This window comes from Mytilus galloprovincialis, chromosome 6 (genome assembly GCF_965363235.1).
Source record: "Mytilus galloprovincialis chromosome 6, xbMytGall1.hap1.1, whole genome shotgun sequence".
NCBI classification, from domain to species: domain Eukaryota; kingdom Metazoa; phylum Mollusca; class Bivalvia; order Mytilida; family Mytilidae; genus Mytilus; species Mytilus galloprovincialis.
In genome coordinates, this window is record NC_134843.1 from 57,820,073 (window position 1) to 57,846,146 (window position 26,074).

General features: G+C 31.5%; 1 protein-coding gene across 2 annotated transcripts in view; it reads left to right on the forward strand.

Annotated features, from left to right (window-relative positions):
* Positions 1 to 26,074, forward strand: part of LOC143079966 (glucose-6-phosphate exchanger SLC37A2-like) — a 50,552-nt gene that overhangs the window by 13,095 nt on the left and 11,383 nt on the right. For both annotated transcript variants that reach the window (XR_012979565.1, XM_076255597.1), the window contains exons 5-11: positions 2,910 to 3,045; positions 3,766 to 3,842; positions 5,612 to 5,778; positions 12,673 to 12,716; positions 17,436 to 17,492; positions 19,922 to 20,224; positions 25,493 to 25,585. Coding sequence is in view for 1 of the 2 variants with exons in the window: in XM_076255597.1 (XP_076111712.1) it covers positions 2,910 to 3,045; positions 3,766 to 3,842; positions 5,612 to 5,778; positions 12,673 to 12,716; positions 17,436 to 17,492; positions 19,922 to 20,224; positions 25,493 to 25,585 (877 nt within the window). In the remaining variant the exon portion in view is untranslated. The remainder of the gene's footprint in view (positions 1 to 2,909; positions 3,046 to 3,765; positions 3,843 to 5,611; positions 5,779 to 12,672; positions 12,717 to 17,435; positions 17,493 to 19,921; positions 20,225 to 25,492; positions 25,586 to 26,074) is intronic.

The window sequence follows — 26,074 nt, forward strand, 5'->3', positions numbered from 1 at the left end:
TTGGTTTACGGATTTTCTCCATGAAAAAGTCGGGTCGGTCGGTCGGGAAAAAAAAGAAAAAAATATCTTTCAAGACATAAAACAGATACGCAAAATAAATATATATTTCACCTTTCTAATAATATGTTTGTTATGCTTTTTTGTCATATTTCTTAAATTTTAGTTCGATGAAATACTATTGCTCAGCTGTAATAAACATCGCATAACATTGTCTAATAATTTCCCGTAAAAAAAGGGGGATGCACGGATACTTGAAAGACTAAATTAAATCGTCATTTCACAAACAAGAAAAACAGATTCACGTAGCTCTTAATCAATTCCAGAAAACTTGGTGAATAATGATCTTCAAGCACGAAAACTGATAAAGAAAAAAAATAATGTAAAAACTTCGTACGAAAATAAGTTTCAACACACGTGTCAAAAACGTTATAGACTCGTCCCCTGGAAAAACGAGAATATCGGGTAAATCTGTTGTCATGCATTCCCGTTTATTATCCAGATGGACGATATTTTTTTAATAACTATGAAACAAGATAATTTCAAATGATTTGTTAATATTCAGTACTTTAACTTGATGTCTTAAACTTCCACCTGTCCACATTTGGACAAGTCTATTTCTATGAAAAGATGCATCTTACGGACTGGTGACAAATAAGGGAAACGGAACTCATTGCGTAATTGGTTTGAATCACAGGTTTCGTTCCGCAAAATTATTTGCGCAAACGACATTTCAAGGTCATTAATAATTGATTTGTCTATTTTTAGAAACGTAACCTGGAAGTTTTCTTTTTTTCACAACAGAAAGTGTTATCAATTCTGTTAGTGATTAATGCATTTCATTTCATAAAAAAGGATATTTTAATTATTTTTCAGGGAAATGCATTTGTTAGGGTCGTCAGGAATAAAAAAGCATGAAAAGTCAATTTTATTTTTATTCTGGAAATCGGCAAAATCAGGTCGGCGGATCCGTAAACCAACAAATTAAAAAATCCTGGCCTTACATATATTGACAAACTATCAATGACTTACACAAACTAGAAAATGAAACAATTTACTCAATAAATCAAGGAATCTGATACGAATGCGATTGCAAAATAATTCAGTATATCGGGGGTTGAACACTAAAAGAAAGGGATTTTAAAAAGATTAATTTTTTTTACAAAAATCAAATGAAATAAATTTTAATCATTATCTGTATTGCAACTAAATGTTAAAGATTAACTATTTAAATTTTAATCCGTATGCCTTTGGCAGTACATGTTAATTAACAGAAAATAAAGGATTCAAATGTGTTTTTATATTCTAATTACCAATAACGTGACAGGGGCGGATCCAGCCATTTTAAAAAGGGGGGTGGGTCCTAACCCAGGACAAATGGGGGGGGGGGGGGTTCCAACTATATGTCCCCATTCAAATGCATTGAAAGGCCAAAAAAAAGGGGGGGTTCTACCCCCTCCCCCTGGATCAACCAATGTGTGAATACAAATTCATATGTGTTTTCTTAACAATTTTAGAAAATTGACAATTAAATAAAAATTATATAGTGTTGTTGTCAAATTATAGCTGATATTTATTTGCAGATTTGGCTATGTATAGAATTATAGGAAATATACGGAAGACATGATAATTACATATGATATTTTCCCCGACAATTTACATTACGGTCCTCGATTTTGGCGTTTCAATATTTAGTGTTTGCTTTATTTTTGTGTGTTTAATTTTGGCACTTTCCTTGGAGGCACCAAATAAACCAAAATAAAACTACAACCAAAATAACCCAATTTACAGTATCCCATTGGCCTTGGTATCTTTTTCTCTTCTTTCCCTCATCGTCAGAATTTTTCTGTATTTTGATCAGAAATTATTTTAAATCAATAAAATTGAGAATGGAAATTGGGGATATGTCAAAGAGAAAACTACCCAACAAAAGAGAAGACAACAGCCAAAGGCCACCAATGGGTGTCTTCAAAGCAGCGAGAAATCTTGCACCCCAAGGTGGTCCTCAGCTGGCCACTAAATAAAATCATGTACTAGTTCAGGGAAAATGGATGTCACACTTAAATCCAACATATAAATTAACTAAAATCAATAATCATACAAGACTAACAAAGGTCAGAGGCTTCTGACTTGGGACAGGTGCAAAAAAGCGGTGGGATTAAACATGTTTTGTGAGATCTCAGCCCTCCCATATACCTCTAACTAGTGTAGAATAAAGAAACACATAGCAATATGCACAGTAACAATCAGTTTAAAAGAAGTCAGAGTCTGATATCAGACTAGGTAACAAAAGAAACTAAGCAAAATGATAATGATACAGAAATTAACATTTAGTACTATATAGCTACTAGCAGTTACTGACATGCCAGCTCCAGACTTCTTTTAAACTGATTGAAAGATTATGTCTTCAATAAAAACTCTTCATCATATAAAAATCTGAAGTACAATCCCTCCCGTTAGGGGTTTAGTATTATACCATCATAAAATAATTGAGAAGAACATAACCCATATCATGCCAACAACTGGTTTAAGAACAAATGTACAAAGACCCTATGAGTGAATCAATATTAATACCAAAATTAACAATCCTTAATGACCTCACAACAGTATCGTAACTATATTCTTTCTGAATAAGTCTGTTTAAAGGTCTTGTTAGCTTTTGAGGTGAATGTCCGAAGATATCCTTCATTTGCCTTTTTGTTAGAAAATATGCATTTATCAAACACTAATTTTAGATCTTCCAAATTGGAAAATATTTACCTTTAAGAAAATTGAAAATTAGTTTATACAATATACCTTGGTGAAAAAAAGAGCCTTCTATAAGTCTGTATATATTATTTTCAGTGAACATATAGCAGAGCATTAAAATCTTCGTTACTTCTCTACTATAAGTCTGTACATATTTTTTTCAGTGGACACATAGCAGAGCGTTTAAATCTTCGCTACTTCTTATCAGGAGGTATGATGCTGGTTGGAATATTTACAGCAGCTTTTGGAATGGGATATTTTTTCAACATACATAGTATATACTTTTATGTTGGTATACAAGTGAGTGAATTGTTTATTTTTCAGTTTATTGTCTGTTGAAAAGTGTGCATACCAATTAAGATATATTTTTTGTTAATATACCGTGGTAGGTGGTCAGTATATTTAAAAGGAAACTGGAGCACTCCGGTACATGTAGAATATTTACAACTAGAACAGGGTCAGTTCTGAATTTATAACGATATTAATGATAATTTGATAATAAATTCTTTATTTAAAAATTAATATGGGCATGATGCTGTTGTTTTGCAAGTTTACCATTTTCATTATATACTCTCATGAACACGGATCATAATTTGGGGTGACTGCCTTGATTTTTTATTGACATATAGCGCATTACATTTAAGGAATTACTAATATTTTTTCTGTCTATGAAGAAATAACATTAAAAATGTGATGCACACTGAATAATCCGCGTTGATGACGTCACAGTCACATGATAAAATTATGTCTATGAGCTGATAAACAAAACAACATCAACCAATCAGACGACGTCCAAAATTATATTATTTAAATTTTAATCATAAACAGGTTGAAAATCTGAGATGAAAAAATCAGTTTTTGTAGGAAATAAAGAAAGGCAAACATATTAACTTATTTAGTTTTTTTATCTAACTATTTAAAACATTGTAAGTGTCAAATTCTTTGCAACGAAAAAATATTTTTTTGTATGTATAAATGTATAGAAAGGAAGTAAATGTACTTTGAATTTTATTTGAATAGGTAGTAAGTGGACTGGTACAAAGTTCTGGATGGCCAAGTGTAGTAACATGTGTTGGAAACTGGTATGGTAAGGGAAAGTAGGTATCATTGTTGTCTGTTCAAAGATAAGACTAGTTTTTTTTATGATATCAGATATAATTAAAAACCAATTGTTCAGAGAACAATTGAAGGTCTTTCCACATCATTTTTCTATATAAATGAGAAGCTACTTCCAATTTATTCTATTAACTAAGTAACTATTAGCGTCCTAGCATAGGTTTCTTTGTACTGATTCAATAAATATGTGGTTTCTATATATTTTTTTCAAGAAATAAGGGAGATAAATGTCAACTTCAGGTTTATAAAAATGTCACTTCTAATCTCATATGATAGCCTAATTCACACTGATTCCAAAAATATATGGTTTCTATATACTTTTGTCTGTAATAAGGAAGATATTATGTACTTCTGGTTATTGCAGGTCACTTCCGGTCTCTATTGATAGGTTAATATATGGGTATTTTTATAACAAAATATAGTTTTTAGGTACTTTTCAAGGAAAAAAGTGCAAAAATGGCTACTTCTGGTTTTCTAAAGGTCACTTCCGGTTGGTATTTTTCAAGGTCATATGTCAACTAACATGTTGCAAAAGACCTTATGACTTTATCATGTACCAATCAATATACCAAAGGTCTCTATCACTTATCATTCATGCTTTACATTTATGTATCCCTTATGTCAAACACAGAAGGGGAAATAACTCTTATATGGAGTTTGCACATCCCTTAGGTCAAAAATGGACAAAACATCCTGTGAATATAACGAGCAATTTGGTAAAATAAATATGTTGCTTTCTTATACCATAATGGAGGAGATGCAATCACAAGGAAAACAGTGTTCGGGGAGTTAACTCCTACAAGGAAAAGTATTCGATTAAGCAGGGTCAATTTCAAAGGCGCATAAACTGTTCGATATCCTATACCAAATATCTAAGCGACATCTTGCAACACAAAATTTATACGCGACAAATAAAAATGGCCGAAGAAATTAAAAAAATTTATAATAATCAGAAGAAATTCAATAGGTCTTTCCACAAAAAAGTGGAAAGACCTAATTATATTTTTATATTTTTATGTTGTAAGGTATTTGAGTTATCTCCCCTCCTCCTGGAATTGAAAAATGTAATTAAGAGTTCTGGAGGGGTTCTTGCTTTATTGAAAGTATAATAACATATTTATAGAGGAATTAGATGCAGTAAAATATAGAAATAGTCAGTTAATTTGCATTTATGTATATAGCTGTTATAAGATTTACAAGCTATCTCCAGAATATATATACATTGTTCAAGAAAGGACAACAAAACAATAGATTTTGTATTTTAAATATAGGTAGTTTTTCCTTTGAAATGTACAAAAAGTACAAATTTATGTATTTTTAATAGGAATTTCATCATCTAGAATTTGATGCGCTTGAATCAATGTGAGATATGGTATGATTGCTATTGGCACAGCTATCCAATAGTGTCCAAATGGTGTGGATGTAAGCAACTTTAGGTCACTGAATAGCCTTCAACAGTGAGCAATACTCTTACTGTATAGTCAGTGATGAAGGCCCTGACATGACACATGAAACATTTCAAACAAGGAAACCAACGACACATGAATAGTTTATTTTTAGAAAATCCTAAATGACATTCAGCTACTAACACCAACCATTGAATTACAGGCTCCTGACTTAAGACACATACATATTTTGACTGGTTTGAACAGGTCTGTAAGTGCTCAACCTTCCCCAAACAGTTTGCTGGGGTCATATAGAAATAAGATATATTGTTGAGAATCTTTATTTTATAAATTGTATATTTCAGACGTGGCTTAATCATGGGTATATGGAACTCTCACACTTCTGTTGGTAACATATTAGGATCGTTGATAGCAGGAGCCTTTGTGACAACATCATGGGGATGGTCCTTTGCAGTTCCTGGTTTGATCACCTTTGGTATTGGTGTTATAGTCTTTTTCTTCCTGGTTCCAGGTAAGTTTTAATTTTCAATTGTTTTATGCAACTATGTCTCCTCAGAGCCTCAGTAAATTTAGTATTCAGTATTGTGAACAGAAGGGATAAGGTATATTAATTCAGAGAAAAATTCCCCAAATGCAGATTGCAATATACAATATTAGGTCAATGTCAGAAAAATATAAACTTTTTTGTATGAGGCTGAGAAACTGGGAAGAAAAATATAAACCTTTTTGCATGAGGCTGAGAAACTGAGGAAGGGCTTCCCCAGTTTCTCAGCCTCGTACAAAAAAGTTTATATTTTTCTGACATTGACCTAATATTGTTTTTATACTGCAACTTAAATTAATAAATTGATAACTTTTTAAATCGTAACACAAATGTTAAACTTATCTTATCCTTTAATGGACCCCTGATTGTGGAGAAAGTGTTCCATGATGAAATTGACATTATACAAAATATAGCTTTGTTAATATATTTAGGAAATAAACACAACTAGTTGCAGTATAACAAATGTAAAGCAAATGAGCATGTTTTGTATTGCTGTTTTTATGCCCCACCTACGATAGTAGAGGGGCATTATTTTTTCTGGTCTGTGCCTCCGTCCGTCCGTCCGTCCGTCTGTCCGTCTGTGCCTCCGTTCTTCCGTCCGCTTCAGGTTAAAGTTTTTGGTCAAGGTAGTTTTTGAAGAAGTTGAAGTCCAATCAACTTGCAACTTAGTACACTTGTTCCCCATGATATGATCTTTCTAATTTTAATGCCAAATTATAGTTTTGACCCCAATTTCATGGTCCACTGAACATAGAAAATGATAGTGCGAAGTTCAGGTTAAAGTTTTTGGTCAAGGTAGTTTTTGATGAAGTTAAAGTTACATCAACTTGAAACTTAGTACACATGTTCCCTATGATATGATCTTTCTAATTTTAATTCCAAATTAAAGTTTTGACCCCAATTTCATGGTCCACTGAACATAGAAAATGATAGTGCGAATGGGGCATTGGTGTACTATGGACACATTCTTGTTCATCTATAGGTCACATTGACATTTTCAATATGGAGCAAAAGCCTTTTTCCTAATTGGAAATTCAAGATGGACTCTGTCAATGGCTTCAGTGGAATTTTCTTATTGATAATAACACTAAATATGTGCATGGAAGCACACAGACAAGAGGTTTTATCCACTAATAAGACTTTGACTGACAAAAAAATCTAACAAATAATGTCATAACTTGCCAAACAATCTCCAGCAGCCCTTTTCACAAAAAAATGTTAAGTGTGAAATTTATTGTAAGTCTAAAATATTCTTTAACAATTCAATTAAATATTTTTATCGTAAGATTAATTTTACACTTAAGATTTTTTTATGAAAAGGGCTACAGAATATTTGATTATAAAACCAGAGCTCCATGTTCCTCAACTTTTGGTGTCAAATACAGAAGAATATATGGTGAACTTCAAGAACATTAAGGGCATAGGATACAGTTACAGGGGAGGTAATGACGTTGCTATTAAACATAAATTGTTATTTTGGCAACGTCAAACTATGACTTATTGGCAAAAGATTCAGTTTTAGACTATTTTTTATCATTCAAACTTATTTAACTTCAAAACAAGTTCATGGACCCCTCTTTTTTAAAATGCCATTTGGTTTGATTACGCGAGAAGAGGATGTGTGCCAATTTTCATGAAAACGTAAATAGTGTAATTTTTGTCGAGCCTGCAACTTTTGTTGCAGAAAGCTCGACATAGGGATAGTGATCCGGCGGCGGCGGCAGCTACTGCGGCGGCGGCATTAGCTCACTTCTTAAAAGCTTTATATTTTAGAAGGTGGAAGACCTGGATGTTTCATACTTTGTATATAGATGCTTCATGTTACGAAATTTCCGTCAGTCACAGGTCCAATGTCCTTGACCTCATTGTCATGGTTCAGTGACCACTTGAAAAAAAAGTTCAAATTTTTTGTAATGTTGAATTCTCTCTTATTATAAGTAATAGGATAACTATATTTGATATGTGCGTACCTTACAAGGTCCTCATGTCTGTCAGACAGTTTTCACTTGACCTCGACCTCATTTCATGGATCAGTGAACAAGGTTAAGTTTTAGTGGTCAAGTCCATACCTCAGATACTATAAGCAATAGGGCTAGTATATTCGGTGTATGGAAGGACTGTAAGGTTTACATGTCCAACTGGCAGGTGTCATCTGACCTTGACCTCATTTTCATGTTTCAGTGGTTATAGTTAAATTTTTATACGACCGCAAAAATTTTAATTTTTTGTCGTATATTGCTATCACGTTGGCGTCGTCGTCGTCGTCCGAATACTTTTAGTTTTCGCACTCTAACTTTAGTAAAAGTGAATAGAAATCTATGAAATTTTAACACAAGGTTTATGACCACAAAAGGAAGGTTGGGATTGGTTTTGGGAGTTTTGACCCCAACATTTTAGGAATTAGGGGCCAAAAAGGGCCCAAATAAGCATTTTCTTGGTTTTCGCACTATAACTTTAGTTTAAGTAAATAAAAATTTATGAAATTTAAACACAAAGTTTATGACCACAAAAGGAAGGTTGGGATTGATTTTGGGAGTTGAGGTCTGAATAGTTTAGGAATTAGGGGCCAAAAAGTGGCCCAAATAAGCATTTTCTTGGTTTTTGCACCATAACTTTAGTATAAGTAAATAGAAATCTATGAAATTTAAACACCATAAAAGGAAGGTTGGGATTGATTTTGGGAGTTTTGGTCCCAACAGTTTAGGAATAAGGGGCCCAAAAATTGAATAATTGGGGTTCTTTGATATGCCGAATCTAACTGTGTGTGTAGATTCTTAATTTTTGGTCCCGTTTTCAAATTGGTCTACATAAAGGTCCAAAGGGTCCAAAATTAAACTTTGTTTGATTTTGACAAAAATTGAATCCTTGGGGTTCTTTGATATGCTGAATCTAAAAATGTACTTAGATTTTTGATTATTTGCCCAGTTTTCAAGTTGGTCCAAATTGGGATCCAAAATTATTATATTAAGTATTGTGCAATAGCAAGAAATTTTCAGTTGCAGAGTATTCAGCAATAGCAAGAAATCTTCAATTGCACAGTATTGTGCAATAGCAAGAAATTTTCAATTACACAGTATTGAGTAATAGCAAGAAATCTTCAATTGCACAGTATTGTGCAATAGCAAATATTTTCAATTGCACAGTATTGCGCAATAGCAAGAAATATCTAATTGCACAATATTGTGCAATAGCAAGAAATTTTCATTTGATTGGAGTTATCTTTCTTTGTCCAGAATAGTAGTTGAATCAACTTAAATCATTGTTTTATACAATATACAATGTATATTCACTTTTACTACCAACTGATAAATTAAAACAATCTTTACCATTCAGTGATAACAAGCACTTTTTTTACATTTTAATATTTTATGATGTATTTAAATGAGTAGTTATTGCTATTTCTTCAATTTTTTTGAGAGGATTAATATTCAACAGCATAGTAAATTGCTCAAAGGCAAAACAAACATTTTAAGTTCATTAGACCACATTCATTCTGTGTTAGAAACCTATGCTGTGTCAACTTTTTAATCACAGTCCAAATTTAGAGCTGAATCCAGCTTGAAAGTTGTGTCCATACTTGCCCCAACCGTTCAGGGTTCAACCTCTGCGGTCGTATAAAGCTGCGCCCTGCGGAACATCTGGTTGTGTTTTGGTCTGTTTTTCCCATACTATATATATGCAATAGGTCTACTATATTTATTGTATTGAATGATTGTAAGGTGTACATGTCTAGCCGGCAGATGTCATGTGACCTTGACCTCATTTTCTTGGTTCAGTGGTCAAAGTTAATTTTTTGAGTTTTGGTCTTTTTATCTAATACTATATGCCATAGGTCAACTATATTTGGTGTATGGAAATATTTTATGATCTTTATGTCAGTCGCGCAGGTTTTATTTGACCGTGACCTCATTTTCACGATTCATTGCACAGTGTTAAGTTTTTGTGTTTTGGTCTATTTTTCTTAAACTATAAGTAATGGGTCAACTATATATGTTGTATAGAAGCATTGTTAGCTGTACATGTCTGCCTGGCATGGTTCATCTGACCTTGACCTCATTTTCAAGGTTCATTGGTCTTTGTTTAGTTATCTTGGTTAATGTTAAGAATATGTGACAGTTGTAATAAAGCTTAGCTTTATACTTAGGACTATCAACATAATATCAATGATTAGTATAGAAGGCGTGACATTTCAGCGTGTGCACTCTTGTTAATAAATATACAGCAAAAAATGATGTTTTTTTCTGCATTCATGAACATTTGATAAATATGAGTTATTTCTGAATAAAAAATGTATAAATTTTTAGGATACTTATAAAATATAGAAATTACAGATTATTTAACAAAAAATAATTTGTTATATTTTAAAGCAAAAAAAGTTATGTCTTTCTTTTGAAAGACAAAATACGGCCACAAATCCGAATTTTGAGCAAATATACAAAATTCGACCTCATTTTACTCAAAAAGTATAACATGAAGGTATATTTTTTTATAACATGTTAGATTAAATAAGGTAAAAAATGGTCTATATGGAAATTTTTATCAAAATGTAAATACGGAATCAAAACTGTATTGTATGCCCTTAAGGACAACTCCAATTTATATGAATCTCTTGCAAGTATATATTCTATTAACAAAAAAACTCTTAAAAAGATACCAGGTTTATAATTTTGTACACCAATTGTGCTTTTGACTGATAAAAGACTCATAAGTAATGCTAGAAGAAGAAAAATTTAAAAGGCCAAAATAATGTACTAAGTTGAAGAGCATTGGAGACACATAATTCCAAAAGGTTTTGCAAAATAAATCTAAGATATCTTTTCATGGGATGGAAAATCCTTTGTATTTCGAACAATTCAAACAGTAAGTTTTATAAACATGACAATATCAATGTAACAGTAAGGGATGTTTAGCTAAGTTACCATTATTAACAGGTAAGTTTTTGAGAAAGTGAATTTGACAAAGATATGTTCATTATAGCCAATTTATAATTATAAATGATAAGTAGCAGTTTGTTTAAATTAAATCTGTTACCGAAGGTCATAAATCTTCTATGAGAAGGTTCAAATTGTGAAATCTTTACGTGCTAACAGACTAACAGGAAAAAAAAGTATAACATTGATAATCATGTAGCCCGGACAGATGTAACCTTGTCTGTTTTTTTCTCATGACAATTTATAAGAATAGTGATGTCAGAACCTATGACATAATTGATTAAAATTTGAAGGAACTGTCTTATCAACTTGTTTAATTTGATAAATCAGATTACTTTAGTACATTGGATGTTTGAATGTGCCATGACTGCACATTTTCAGATTATGGCCATAAAAGTATTCGTTTATCTAGGCTCCATGACATATATGATTTCTTGTCAAGTTTAGGAATTGTTTTCACTTTATTGTATATTTAGCTCACCTTTCCTGCAATCGTCCATTGTTGTTAACTGTTAAAAAAAATCTTCTCCTCTGAAACTACTGAGACAAATTAAACCAAACTTAGCCATAGTGATCCTTAAGGTATTTAGATTAAATGTGTCTGATGAAGCCGCCGGCCAACCAACATAGAGGAAATGGCCAACATGGCTAAAATTAGAGTATAAGGGTAATATGCAGTTAATGGCTTTTATTTCTGAAACTAAAGCATTTTGAGCAAATCTGACAAGGGATAAAAATGTTAATCAGATTGTGATCTATCAGCTCTGAAATTTTCACATGAATCAGATAATTCATTGTTGGGTTGCTGCCTCTAAATTTGTAAATTTAGGGAAATTTTGCATTATTGGTGGTTATCTTGAAAATTATTATAGATATAAACTGTAAACTGCAATAATGTTCAGCAGCAATAATGTTCAGCAAAGTACAGTCTTTATATAAATTAGTCAACATGACTATAAATTAGTCAACATGACTAAAATTGTCAATTGACCTTTAAGGAATTATTGCCCTTTATAGTCATTTTTTTCATCATATTTTGTAATCTTCTCCACTTAAACCAATGGACCAAATGGAATTAAACTTAACCACAATTTTCAACAGGGTGTCTTCATTGTAAAATGTGTCTGATGACCATGTCATCCAACCAAAATGACTGCAATAGCTATAAATAGAACAGAGGAAGTCTAAGGGAAAAATGTAAAAAAAAAAAAACAATTTAAAATGGTCACAACTTGAAAACTTATTTAAATAATGAGAACAGGTCTTCAGTAACTATTGTAAGACTACAATGGGATGTCCTGCTTTTAATTTGACCAATGGGCCTAATTAAACCAGACTTGGTCTCAATCATTATTAGGATATCTTATTCTATTTATTATGCTATTAACCTCATTTTACATGATTTCATAAACAATAGTAGATACAGGTGAGCGACACATACTCTCAAGATTCTGTAGTTTGTTCTTTTTCTGATTTTTGTCATCTGATATGAACTTCCATGTCCATAGATAGAAAATATATCTTGAACCAAATTTGATCTTTTTGAATACTTTTTTATCCCGCAAGGAGTGGAGGTTTTGTATTTTTCTCAACTACTTATGAAATAGCTTAGGAACCGTAGAGCCTATTGTCCTCATGATTTTTTTTGACAATTTACAGACTACATTTATATATCTTTGGTCAGCATACTGTTGAATCTATGATTGTATTAACTTGTAGCTCAGTTTTTGTGATATTCTTTCATATTTTATTTAGTCAACTGTTTTTTTGAACTGGGATTTTGAGCTTGACATATGGTACAAACATTTTTCTCCTGCTGCAGACAGTATGTTTAAATCTGGATGTCTTTTTTTTTTTTTTTTTATTAGGTTACCTTCTCATATATATATAAAAATGTATATAATTTGATATGATATTTCTACAATTACAGATCCAGAAGATGTTGGTTGTGACATTCCAGATCAACATGGCACTGTAAGTTTTATGTGTTACATATATGTTTTGATATGCTTATCAGCAATGAAAACAAGATAAAGCAAAATCCATACTGAATGTGTACAGCTGTGTTTTAGTTTTTCAAACAAATATTAAGTGGAACGTATGTTATTTGCCAGTAACAAACAAAGAAAATCTTTACAAAATAATCATTTATTATTGATAACTTTTTTAAAACCCAGCTCTTTTATAGTTTATTTAACAGTAAAAGCTGAATGCTATTAAAGAATGTCAAGTATTATACAACACTGAAACCAGTGGCATAACTTAAAGACCAAACAGCCTATTCATTTCTATCAGTGATTTTTCCTTCAAATTTTGTGTGAAGGTGTTGCATGATTTGAGGAACAAAATATGATGAAAAAAATTGGGGGTCACGGACTTAATAGTTTTGTCACTATAGCAACCTCAGTTTCGTGTTTTCCCGAATATAAACATAATATTTGCTTGTTATCTAAACTCTCAAAAAAATGCTTTATATCAAACCTACAAGCATAATTCTTGTTTCACGTTAAACAGTAGATTTGTATCTTTCAAATACAGGTTCAAGAATTTAAGACTTTTATTGATTTGATCTTTAAAAATATGATTTATTCCATTCCCGCCAAAAATTAAACGTAAAACTGAAAAACATTTCCAGTATTTAAAAATATCTACCAGTGATTTCTTCTTAAAAATTTAAAGAAAGAAAGTGCCATATGTACTCTTCAAAATAAAGCAAAAAAAAGTGTATGTCACCGACCTTTCAAAAAAGTTATGAGTAATTTTCATGTTTTTTTCTCGTTCGTTTTGAAGAAAAGAGTTGTCTTTCTTCATAATATTGCATCTGACGTCATAGTACAAACTTTCCTTGCTGGCGCTCTATTTGAAAAAAGAAATCGCAAATTGGACGTTTGAAACCCACATTTAAATTTCCAAGAATAACAACTATATTCACCTACTTTATTATCCGGTAATACTGATCAATACTAGAGATTAAGCATGCATCAGTGTCAGATCTTTATGATGTTGTTGCCGCACAATATATACCTTCAGAAACACCATATGTCGGAATGGAAAATTATTTGAAATAACTTTTCACACCGCTTTTGTATTGAAAGTCTGTTTTTGTTCGCTGTCCCACATAAACAAAAATATTGAAAATAAAAAAAAGAAATGAAAGATGGCACTGGTTAACTTACAGAGTATTTGACTATACCAGACTAGATATGCTCATTCGGTACTGTTGAAAGACGGACATACAAAAGCATGTACAGAGTTCTTTATACCATTCATTATTTTTGAATATCTAAGATATAATGAAATTAAAATTATATAATACACGAATGAAATTTTTGATTCTAAAACGTTATACATCTATCTTAAAATACAATCCTTGTATTACTACCTCACGTGTTTTCAATAAACGAGACAGTACATATAAAATACAAAAAGTTTTTGATTCAAAAATTAATTTAGAAATAATTTTCCGTTGAAAACTACAAAGTAGGATTTCTCCAACAGGATAAAATATAATAAATCTAAATTGCTCATTTTGGAAATTAAAACAAAGAAAAAGTTGTTGCCGGCATTGAAAATCGAAATTTGTTTTCAATCTTTCCGGTCACAGTTGTAGCGATTTTATTTAAGATATTATTCTTGGAGCAATTGTTGATCAATTGTTTTTGTTATAAGTTAAATTTACAACAATTTAGTTTTAAGACTGAAAATTTTGATTTTAATTCACATTCGCTGAGTATTAGTTTTATTTATATTTTACAGCTAATGTCCTACTGCATGTAGGGTAAAACTTTGGTTGGCTTCCTTGCTTTGTATAAATGTTTACTCAAGCTCTGTAATTAAGATTGACATATAGGTATGTAAACCTGTATATATGCTATTTCATTTAATTGCATGTTATCAAAATATAATTATACAAAATATACAAACAAAGCAAGCAGGCAAACCAAAGTGTTGATCTACATACATTTGGAAATTAGCTGTAAGTTTCAGTGAGATTACACGATATGTTTATCATTTCTCCTTAAGACAATTTGAAATGAAACAAATGACAAACAAAAATGACCCTTTCTCATCATTATATTTTTCCTATAAGATTTTGTCAAATAAGCAGTATAAATAAATTTTAACTTCATTGAAAGATCGGACATTATTTTACGAGAATCATCCAAACATCAGGGGTGGTGTTCTCGAAGCTGTCTTAGGATTAGGACGTGTCCTAAGTCTATCTTATGACAATTCTTTGTCCTAAGTCGTGTTCTCGAAGCTCTCTTAAATTATGATATATCTCATTTTTAAGCCCCACCTACGATAGTAGAGGGGCATTATGTTTTCTGGTCTGTGCCTCCGTTCGTCCGTCCGGTTAAAGTTTTTGGTCCAGGTAGTTTTTGATGAAGCTGAAGTCCAATCAACTTGAAACTTAATACACATGTTCCCCATGATATGATCTTTCTAATTTTAATGCCAAATTATACTTTTGACCCCAATTTCATGGTCCACTGAACATAGAAAATGATAGTGCAAAGTTCAGGTTAAAGTTTTTGGTCAAGGTAGTTTTTGATGAAGTTAAAGTTACATCAACTTGAAACTTAGTACACATGTTCCCTATGATATGATCTTTCTAATTTTAATTCCAAATTAAAGTTTTGACCCCAATTTCACGGTCCACTGAACATAGAAAATGATAGTGGGAGTGGGGCATCCGTGTACTATGGACACATTCTTGTTCGTCCTAACTTTAGGACACCTAATAGGGTGTCTTAAGATCATCATATCTTCACCCTAGCATAATAAAGTTTAAATTTCGCTTTTTGCTCATTATTTTACGTGAAAATGAAAATGAAATGAAACGCACCATCGGTTATTAACTCGTATATAAAGAAATTGTGCTTGATTTTAAACTTTGAACTTTGTGTTTCACCATGGATACGATTACACTACAAATTTAATTCTCATTTCAAAACAAATTGTTTTCCAGTTTAAATTACAATCCTTTTTGATATTATTACATTGGTAATTATGCATTAAATTCTATACATGTTATAATAAAATTTGTAAACAATTTTATTAAATAATTTCGGCATAAATAAATGTTTTATCAAAAAATTACTTTATGATTTAATATTTCGACTTAAGATATGTTTAGGACGTCCTAACATAAGATTCGTCTGAGATAGCTTCGAGACACAACTTAAGAGTGTCCTAAACTGATCCTAAGTCCATCCTAAAATTGGTCTTAGATGTGTCTTAGGAAGAATCTTAGGATACTTTCGATAACACCACCCCAGTTACATGCACATGTTGCCAGTATGTCAAAACTTTTAGGAATAATTGATTATCGTCCTAACCTTGTGAATATTCAATTTTTTAATTTTTTGAAAAATTGATACTTAAATTAGATGGATCATTGCATAATTAACATGTTTACTTAGTTTTAAGTTGACAGGACTTAAACTTCGTCAAAAACTACCTTGACCAAAAACTGTAACCAAAAACTTTATCCTGAAGCGAGACAGGCGGACGAATGAACGGACGCACAGACCAGAAAACGTAATGCCCATAAATCGGGCATAAAAATAACTTTCACCTAACCTCTACACAATCAGCACAAACGAAAGACAACATCTACGCAAGTAAGAAGGAAAAAAAATGAAATACAGATCGACGAAAATATAAGACAAAATCTACGCATGTGAAAGAATAAAAAAAATGGAATGCAGAACGGCGCAAATGCAAAAAGTCGAGATCAAAATTCATATTTTATTAATTTTATTAGAACGAAGGTTAAATATAGTATAGTATTTTATGTGTCCATTTGTGTTAAATTTCCAGAGGATATTCAAGTATCACGACGCATAATAGTCCTCTTTTCTTGGGAGACGTAGCGTACCTACGTAGCGTACACCATGTTGGAATCCGTGAAAAACACGAAATAGGATGTTATAATTTGACGTTTTTTCATTGCTAGAAACAACGTCATAGAGCTTTTATGTCACTACCAACTTGCGTTAGCTGATGCACATAAACAATAGGCTGTTTGGTCTTTAAGAGAAGTGAAGTTTTAGGGGTACAAAAAATAAGTTGTCCCAACAGTAACTTGTTTATTGATAATTTTACCTGTTAATTTCTATCCATTACAAATTGAGTTTTAAGTAAATAGATGTTTTCTTTGGGTAGGGTTTCTCAATAGTTATCTATGTATAGTTGCTGTTTTGTTTTTCAATGACAAAATTTGAGTTATTTCCCTTTCCCCATAATTGAGGACTTATTGATTTCCAATTTGACTAACAAATAAACAAGTGGTATGTCTCAGCAAGTCTGATAAAAGGATAACTAGAATATATTAATGAATGATACAATTCTTAACCAAATTAAAATTATTCAGAAAACAACAATTTCTTAAGTCTAGCAGTCCATCAATTTTGGTATATTTGAATGCTTCTGTGCATGTTGACCTCTATCATGGTGGCAAAGGGAGATAACTCCAATTAAAATTATTTCAATGGAAAACTATATATATATGTGCAGCAGTATTAATCTTTTATGAAAATGGCTAGTCAATAGTCTTCTTGGACGGTATTTTGTTTATTGTGACCTTGAATGTTAAAAGATATTTTTTATATTTTGTTTGTTGAACTGCACAGAAAACATGTAAATGTGTCAATTACAATATTAATATTTACATGTTACATTTTACAGCATGTAGTGGCTGAGCATGGAACTAATAAAACATTGAATATTGATCCTGCTGAACCAGTAAGTTTTATAGGAAGTATTTATGTTGCAAATATATGAACCATATCGTTTGGCCTAAAATTTTGACAAAAGATATTCATTCAGTTATGATTAATTGTTGATGACTTTCTCACTATTTAGTCTATTATGACATACAATCAACTTTGCTATTGACTTATAGAAAGAAAAATATATATCTTCATATCTTACTTTTTAAGATATTTTAGTTTCATTTTGGTTCATTTAAAGAGAAGTATTTAATATTGAGAATGTTTAAATGTGTAATAAACTAATATTTCTAATATATTAAAAGATATCATTTCTAGAAAAGTTTGCTTTGTTTGTAAGCTTTCAGTTGATCTAATAAACTGTCAAACAATCACATTTAATCTTTTCTAAATTGAGCAGATAAGAATTTGAACTATATTAGTTACTTAAGAAATGTACTAAGAAACAATTTTTCTTTCTTTAAATCTTGGTATAGCATTTTTCAGTCAGTACATTTCAACCTGCAACGAAAAAAATGGGATTTTCGAAATTTATGGACAACCTCAATTTCTGAATGAATTTGGTTTTTTTTCTATCAGCATTGTGGCAATGCAATGTCATAAAGAAATAATTCTCTATTCAGGGTCATTACCCTCCCCTGCCACTTTATGTCCTTGAAATACCTGTATTATTAAAATGACAAATTATGCAATGTTAAAAATAAATAAAATCCAGACTACTTAAACTTAAAGAATAAATGTCCTTGCAGAAATTCCTATATTAGTTTAAAAAAAAAAGAATTGTTCATTAAGAATTGAAAAGTTATGAATAAAAGGAAAAGTGATATAAAAATAATAGAGACAGCAACTAAAAAACACAAAACAAATTCACCTCAAGACAGTTTGAGTTCAGCATAACTTTATCAACATAGGATAAGTTTCTACAGTATACAACTTGTCAATCTGTAAATTTGTTGATTAAACTTGATAGTTACTATCAAACATCTCACATCAACAGCAAATTCCCCATTATATTGACAAATAAACAATAAGATACTTTCTATTAAGGAAAACAATTGTCTTTTTCTAAGTTTCAGCTTTATGATCTCAATAATTTGGTAAACTATTTATGGGTTTGGTATATTTAATATATACAAACTATATAAATCATATTTATTCAGAATTTTTTATCACAGAACAATGTAAATATATGCAAACAGCTTATTTTATTATTACACAAAAAGAAAAAAATGATATAAGCATTTCATACACTTTCCTTCATTGTCAGGATAGTTTATCTGAAATTTCTTTGTCAGGGTAGTTTATCTAAAATTTCTTTGTCAGGGTAGTTTATCTGAGATTTGAAATTGTAGTTTGGAATACCAAATTACAGAGTTCAGGCTCAATTTTATAACTATTGATTTTATATTTATAATAACTGCACCTATATTTTTCTTATTGTTTTATTTTCATCTTGGTCTGTTTTAAATCTTTTGAAATTATTTCTGTTGCAAAGCTGGCCATAGAATGTCAGACAATTGGACAAGATCAGAACAGAAGTGTTCATTAGAGCAACAATTACATGGTAACAGAAATTCAATGCTTTATTTGAAATATGAAAAGAAAAAAACCATAAAATCCCAACCAATATCAGTTTCCTATTTCCTGACTGCAAATCCAACATGTTTTTGAAATGACCACTCCAGCAGTTAATTCATTCATTAAAACACAAATTTTTGAAATGAGGTTTTGCTATGTAACTTTAACCCTATATTAACATACTAACTACAACATAACTTTAACCATGCATAAACTACTAACAGAGCATGTAGATGTATTAACACTTGTATGCAAATTTGTCTGCCTTTACATAAAGCCAAAAAAGTTGCCATAAAATATTGCATCACAATGGTAAACATCTGATGGTATGATTTAAAATTGATTGTTATGGCATCCATTGGTTATTCAGAGACGGTTTAAAGGTCATTCTTGGACAAAATTCAGCTAAAAACAAAAAATGTAAATACATCTATTCTTCAAAAATAGTTAATAGCTGTTAAGGTATTTCAATACCTAAATTGTAGTAATTTTTGCTTTTAGAGCCATTAAATTTTTCTAGTTCCTCTTGAACTTCAGGATTTGTAATAAAACAGTTTTTATCAAAGGAGAAAGTGAAGCATCCATTTTCTCAAGATCAGAAAAATGTGGCAACAATTAATATTACTTGTAAGGCATGAACAATTCAATGTAATGTAGTAGTAAACATAGATCAAATATTATACATTATTGTTTTTGGACCAACTGAAACCTGCAGATGGGGGATATTTCTGCTGTGTTGAAGACCGATTGGTGGTCTTGGGCTATTTCTGCTTTGTCTCTTTGACACATTCCTTGTTACCATTCTCAATTTTATAGAAAAATTACTGAATACCTGATGAAGTTAAATATTATTGTTTTGTAAAGGAAAAGATTGATTTGACAACTATAAGTGTACACGTTGATTACGGGGCATTAAATAACAGCAATAAAATCAGCAATGAAACTACAGCTAATGGCGAGGTGATAAAAGGTCCAGTCATCTCTGTACAAACTACAGATATGGTTGACTCATCAAATCCTACAAATGGCCGTACAGTTTTCTCGGTGCAAGCTGCAAATGACCGTACAGTAGACTCATTAAATGCTGCCAATGATTATGCACCGGACTCACAAAAACCTGCAATAATTATTTCTACCAATGGCAACCCAAACTTGGCTAAAAATGGAGTAAGAAAAACTTGGTAGATTGCTAGTTTATAAAATGGGTATGGTGCTATATTGATTGTTGTTCTGTCTGCTAGTCGTGTTCTACTTTTAATACACCTTATCGCTATTTGTCCGCCATTACTGGATATCACACAGGTTCCCATAAATTTTGACGTCACAAAACAAAATATCTGAGGCCACAATGGAAAAGTGATTGTTGTACGCGTCAGAAGCTCAAGCGGCCAGGTCAGCCGGGATTAGCGATAAGGTGTATATGTTTCAGATGTGGGTTTATATAGATTATATCTAACTATTATGATAATTATAGATTACTTTTATCAGTTTATATGTGCATTGCTAGTGAATATTTTTGTAGAAAGAGAAAAGACACTGTGGATTTAGTATTATTGATGGGGTACTAATTGCAATGGATTTCATAAGTAAAGGTTAAACAGGAATTAAACGTTCTTGTCTCTCAAATTTTCTGTTACTGCATTCCTGATGACGGTAAATCCAAAAAGTACCTCTGACACAAGAAGATTATAACTTATTGTTTTCATTTTTTAAAGAAGACAATGAAGTTCAATATTCCTGATTTGTCATATACAGAATTTGTCACCAGTATATAATCAAGTTTCCACAAAATTAAGTTTGTCATCAATTCATGAAAATTGGTACCCACAAAAATAAAGAAATCCACAGTCTATGCCTTTTATTCTACAGTGTTGACTATAAGTAATTTAAGTAAACAATAGTACTAATTTTATTATATTTTTTTATTAAAGAGTGAAACAAGTCCATTACATCGCTATGATGTTGAAGTAAATATGTATTTTTAGTCTATATCAAACACTCCTATTGCACAGTGTCATTTTTCAACCATGTAAATTGATTTGATATTGAGCGCCTTTCACTTTTGTATATACTTTTATAGAAAACTTATAAAAATGTGCACACAAACACATACACACTAATACACTGATTATTATAATGTGAAATTTGGTATCCCAACTCGTTTAATTGCATAATGAATATCATACATTTCTATCCATTGCTTTGCTGCATTTATATTTTTACACAGAAACTCTACTACTTATATTTGATGATGCTTATGTTGAAGATTTTAGTCACAATATATTCAAGAGAAGAATTGAAGTTATTTTTTCTCAAAGTAACCTCAAGTTATGAATGCATTTGAACTATGATTAACTGGAAGTTTTAAGAAGCCTGCATCCTTTGAGAACATTACTGAAGTAATAACCAGTAGTGGTTTCATAAATTCACAGAGAGTACTTTAACAATTTCAATTCCTAAAATTGTTATTTAAACTTTCTTTTTTGAAGAATTGAATAAATGGAAAGAAAGCCCAAGGATGGTAAAACTAAATGTATACAGAAATACAACTAATATATTTTAAGCTGCTTGCATGATAAGCTCACCTAATTAAGATTTTAGACTTATGCAAAATATATGTTACCATGGGTTTAAATTTCGTTTAAATTTTTACCAATGGTTACAATATTTAAACCTAATAAAAAATTAATCAAGAGATGAAGAAATGGGCCAAGGATACAACAATCATTTTTATCTCCTTTGCTTATAAGTGCAAAATTATCGCGTAAAATTAATTAATTATTTACAGGAGCATATTCTTAAAGTTAAAAGCTGTTGTAATCCAAATTCGTCCGAAAGATCTTTTTGTCATCTCAATTGAACCTTCTTTGTCCTTATATACCATCTCTAACTAATATGACTAGTTTGAAACAGCTAGTCTATAGCTTAAGGATAGCTTTAAATCACTCATCAAAAATGCATTTTATTTTTAGCTCACCTGGCCCAAAGAGCAAAGTGAGCTTTTCTAATTACTTGGCATCCGTCGTCCGTCATCGTCCGTCGTCGTCGTCGTTAACTTTTTACATTTTGAACTTCTTCTAGAGAACCATTGAATGGAATGAAACCAAACATGGCATGAATGTTCCTTATGAGGTGCTGACCAAGTGTTGTTACTTTGTAGCCGATCCATCTTCCAAGATGGCCACCAGCGGTGGACTTAGTTTAACATAGGACCCTATGGGAAATGCATACAAATGACTTCTTTTAGAGAACCACTGAATGGAATGAAACCAAACATGGCATGAATGTTCCTTATGAGGTGCTGACCAAGTGTTGTTACTTTGTAGCCGATCCATCATTCAAGATGGCCGCCAGCGGGGGACTTAATTTAACATAGGACCCTATGAGAAATGCATACAAATGACTTCTTTTAGAGAATCACTGAATGGAATGAAACCAAACATGGCATGAATGTTCCTTATGAGGTGCTGACCAAGTGTTGTGACTTTGTAGCCGATTCATCATCCAAGATGGCCGCCAGCGGGGGACTTAGTTTAACATAGGACCCTACGGGAAATACATACAAATGACTTCTTTTAGAGAACCACTGAATGGAATGAAACCAAACATGGCATGAATGTTCCTTATGAGGTGCTGACCAAGTGTTGTTACTTTGTAGCCGATCCATCATCCAAGATGGCCACCAGCGGGGGACTTAGTTTAACATAGGACCCCATGGGAAATATATACAAATGTCTTCTTTTAGAGAACCACTGAATGGAATGAAACCAAACATGGCATGAATGTTCCTTATGAGGTGCTGACCAAGTGTTGTTACTTTGTAGACGATCCATCATCCAAGATGGCCGCCAGCAGGGGACTTAGTTTAACATAGGACCCTATGGGAAATATATACAAATGTCTTCTTTTAGAGAACCACTGAATGGAATGAAACCAAACATGGCATGAATGTTCCTTATTAGGTGCTGACCAAGTGTTGTTACTTTGTAGCCGATCCAACATTCAAGATGGCCGCCAGCAGACGGACTTAGTTTAACATAGGACCCTATGAGAAATGCATACAAATGACTTCTTTTAGAGAACCACTGAATGGAATAAAACAAAACATAGCATGAATGTTCCTTATGAGGTGCTGACCAAGTTTGTTGTTACTTTGTAGATGATCCATCATCCAAGATGGCCGCCAGCGGGGGACTTAGTTTAACATAGGACCCTACGGGAAATGCATACAAATGTCTTCTTTTAGTGAACCACTGAATGGAATGAAACCAAACATAGCATGAATGTTCCTAATGAGATACTGACCAAGTGTTGTTACTTTGTCGCTATTCCAACGTCCAAGATGGCCGCCAGTAGGGGACTTAGTTTAACATAGGACCCTATGGAAAATATATACAAGTTTTTTTCTTATAGAGAACCACTGAATGGAATGAAACCAAACATAGCATAAATGTTCCTTATGAGATGCTGAACAAGTGTTGTTACTTTGTAGCCCATCAATCATCCAAGATGGCCACCAGTGGGGGACTTAGTTTAACATAGGAAACATAGGACCCTATGGGAAATACATACAAATGTCTTCTTTTAGTGAACCACTGAATGGAATGAAACCTAACATAGCATGAATGTTCCTAATGAGATGCTGACCAAATGTTGTTACTTTGTTGTCATTGCAACATCCAAGATGGCCGCCAGTGGGGGAGACTTAGTTTAACATAGGACCCTATGGGAAATACATACAAAAGTCTTCTTCTAAAGAACCACTGAATTGAATGAAATCAAACATAGCATGAATGTTCCTTTCCTTATGAGGTGCTTGCCAAGTGTTGTTAATTTTAGCCAAATTTTATATTTTTTTATATGATTTCAAAAACCCAAGTAAATCAGGTGAGCGATACAGGCTCTTGAGAGCCTCTAGTTTTAAAAGCAGCAATTATTATTATTTTGAATATTTTTAACTTAGAAATTTCAATTTAAAGTTCAAATTTAAATGAGTTTATTTCTGCTTTATCTAATAGTCTTCCGAAGATGGTGATGATTTATATCATGAGGTAAAATGTATATAGCATGGTTTTAAACTAGAGTGGATTTGATTAACATTAATTATTTTACTAATTTTTTCAGTTTTTGCATTTTTATACAGATTTCTTTCCATAGTGTGTTGTAAATGCTAGTAGCTTGATTTGTGTGTGCATAGTACTGATCTTTAATTATCACATATACATGTATAATATTCCTTTCTGTTTTCATGTGAAATTACTGTTTTTTACAAAAAAAATATCGTCAAAGTCTTCTCTACTATTATAAAAAGGAAGACTTAATATTTGGTCTGAAGCTTGATGACATTGTTATTAATTTGTTTGCTGATAGTTCAAATAAATTTCAGCAATCATTTTGCATAAACTTTTCCGTCAAAGTAATTTTAGTGTCATTGAAAGGGAATGATTGACTTACAATCAATTGCATGCAACGACATACAGCAGACCCATTATTGGTCTTGTTAATACTTTGTACATGTATTGTGAAATCTCACCTAAAAAGCATTTTTCTAACGTTTGCATGTGGCAACACAAAATTTCAAGGTCTTATTGATATTTTTTTCTGATTTTTTTGCAACCCTTTTATTGCATGGTTGTTTTCTGTCTTCATTTCCCTCAAAAATAAAACTGAATCTTTGTTTTAAATTTATTTATGGTAGAATGCAACTTGTAGATTTATACTCATTAGTATTACTTTTTTCTTAGCAAAAAGGTTGTATGATTAAAGATCAGTATCAATTTCAGTGTTTCCTCTTACCAATCTTTTAGATTTCCTTTAGTTTTTAGTTTTGTGTTTTGTTATCTACAATTAGAACTCATATATGAAAAAGCATTTAGGAATGTATTTTCATTCATATTTTTCTCTATATATACAATAGTTTTAAAGTTCTCAAAAATAGAAATTTCATTTAAGTATAAGGTTAAATGATGATCAATTTAGTAATTGATACTTATATGATAGTATAATTTTATTGTATAGTTTAAAATTATTTAAAGACTTACTTTCAATACTAAGTATGGTAAAGAGAATGTTGCATTTCAAATTATAATTACTTTAAAAACGCAACTTTTGTAATTGATATTTAATTTGATTAAATCAAACCTTTGACTTGATTCTGATTTAGAATGTGACATATTCCTACCTTTTTTTAAAAATATTCCCACACTAATTCATATTTGCCCTGCTTAGTGGACTTCAACATTTCCCAGCTGGCAGTTATATGACCTGTAGTGGGGATCATATGTTTATTTAGCATAAAAAGATTTCTTTAAGGATCCCAAATATTAGAAAATTAAGAATTTCAGAATCAGATGTAAGTTAAAGGTCTGATTATGATCAGATTGTGAAATGTTAAATTAAATTGTATTAATTTATATACTTTTTGTGATCTTGTAGCAATCTTATAGCAGTATTGATGCCTCAACACAGGCATTAATCAAACATAAACAGGAGAAACCAATTACAATATGGGGAGCATTCTTTATACCAGTGAGTATTTTTGTTGTCCTACTTGTATGTGTCACATCTGTCTACACATTTGAATACCAAATCTTCTAAACAGAGATTTTGATAAGAACTGTTAATATGTTATAATTTTTAAAATAGAAAATCAGTTAAGTCTCTGAACTAAAACTAACTAAACTTAGTAGGGTTAGCTAATGGTCTTCATGTGGTCAACTTAGAAGTAAATATAAAATTTACTAAACTTGTAGCCATGTAACCCTCCAAAGGCAAGCTAGTTTATTTTTTTTTTCTATTTACAAATATTTTCTTGTTTCTACAGTTCTCATAAAAATTTGAATGAAACTCAATGTCATTAGAAAATGAATTGATGTTTGGTTCAGTAGTTATAATGCAGTTACAGCCTTTGGTATGTCATTGATTTAGGCCTCTGTCAAGGTCATTCATAATTTCCTGTAATGTATAGTTTCTCAAATTGAAGTACACAAACTTACAAATTAAAACAAAAATTGTTTT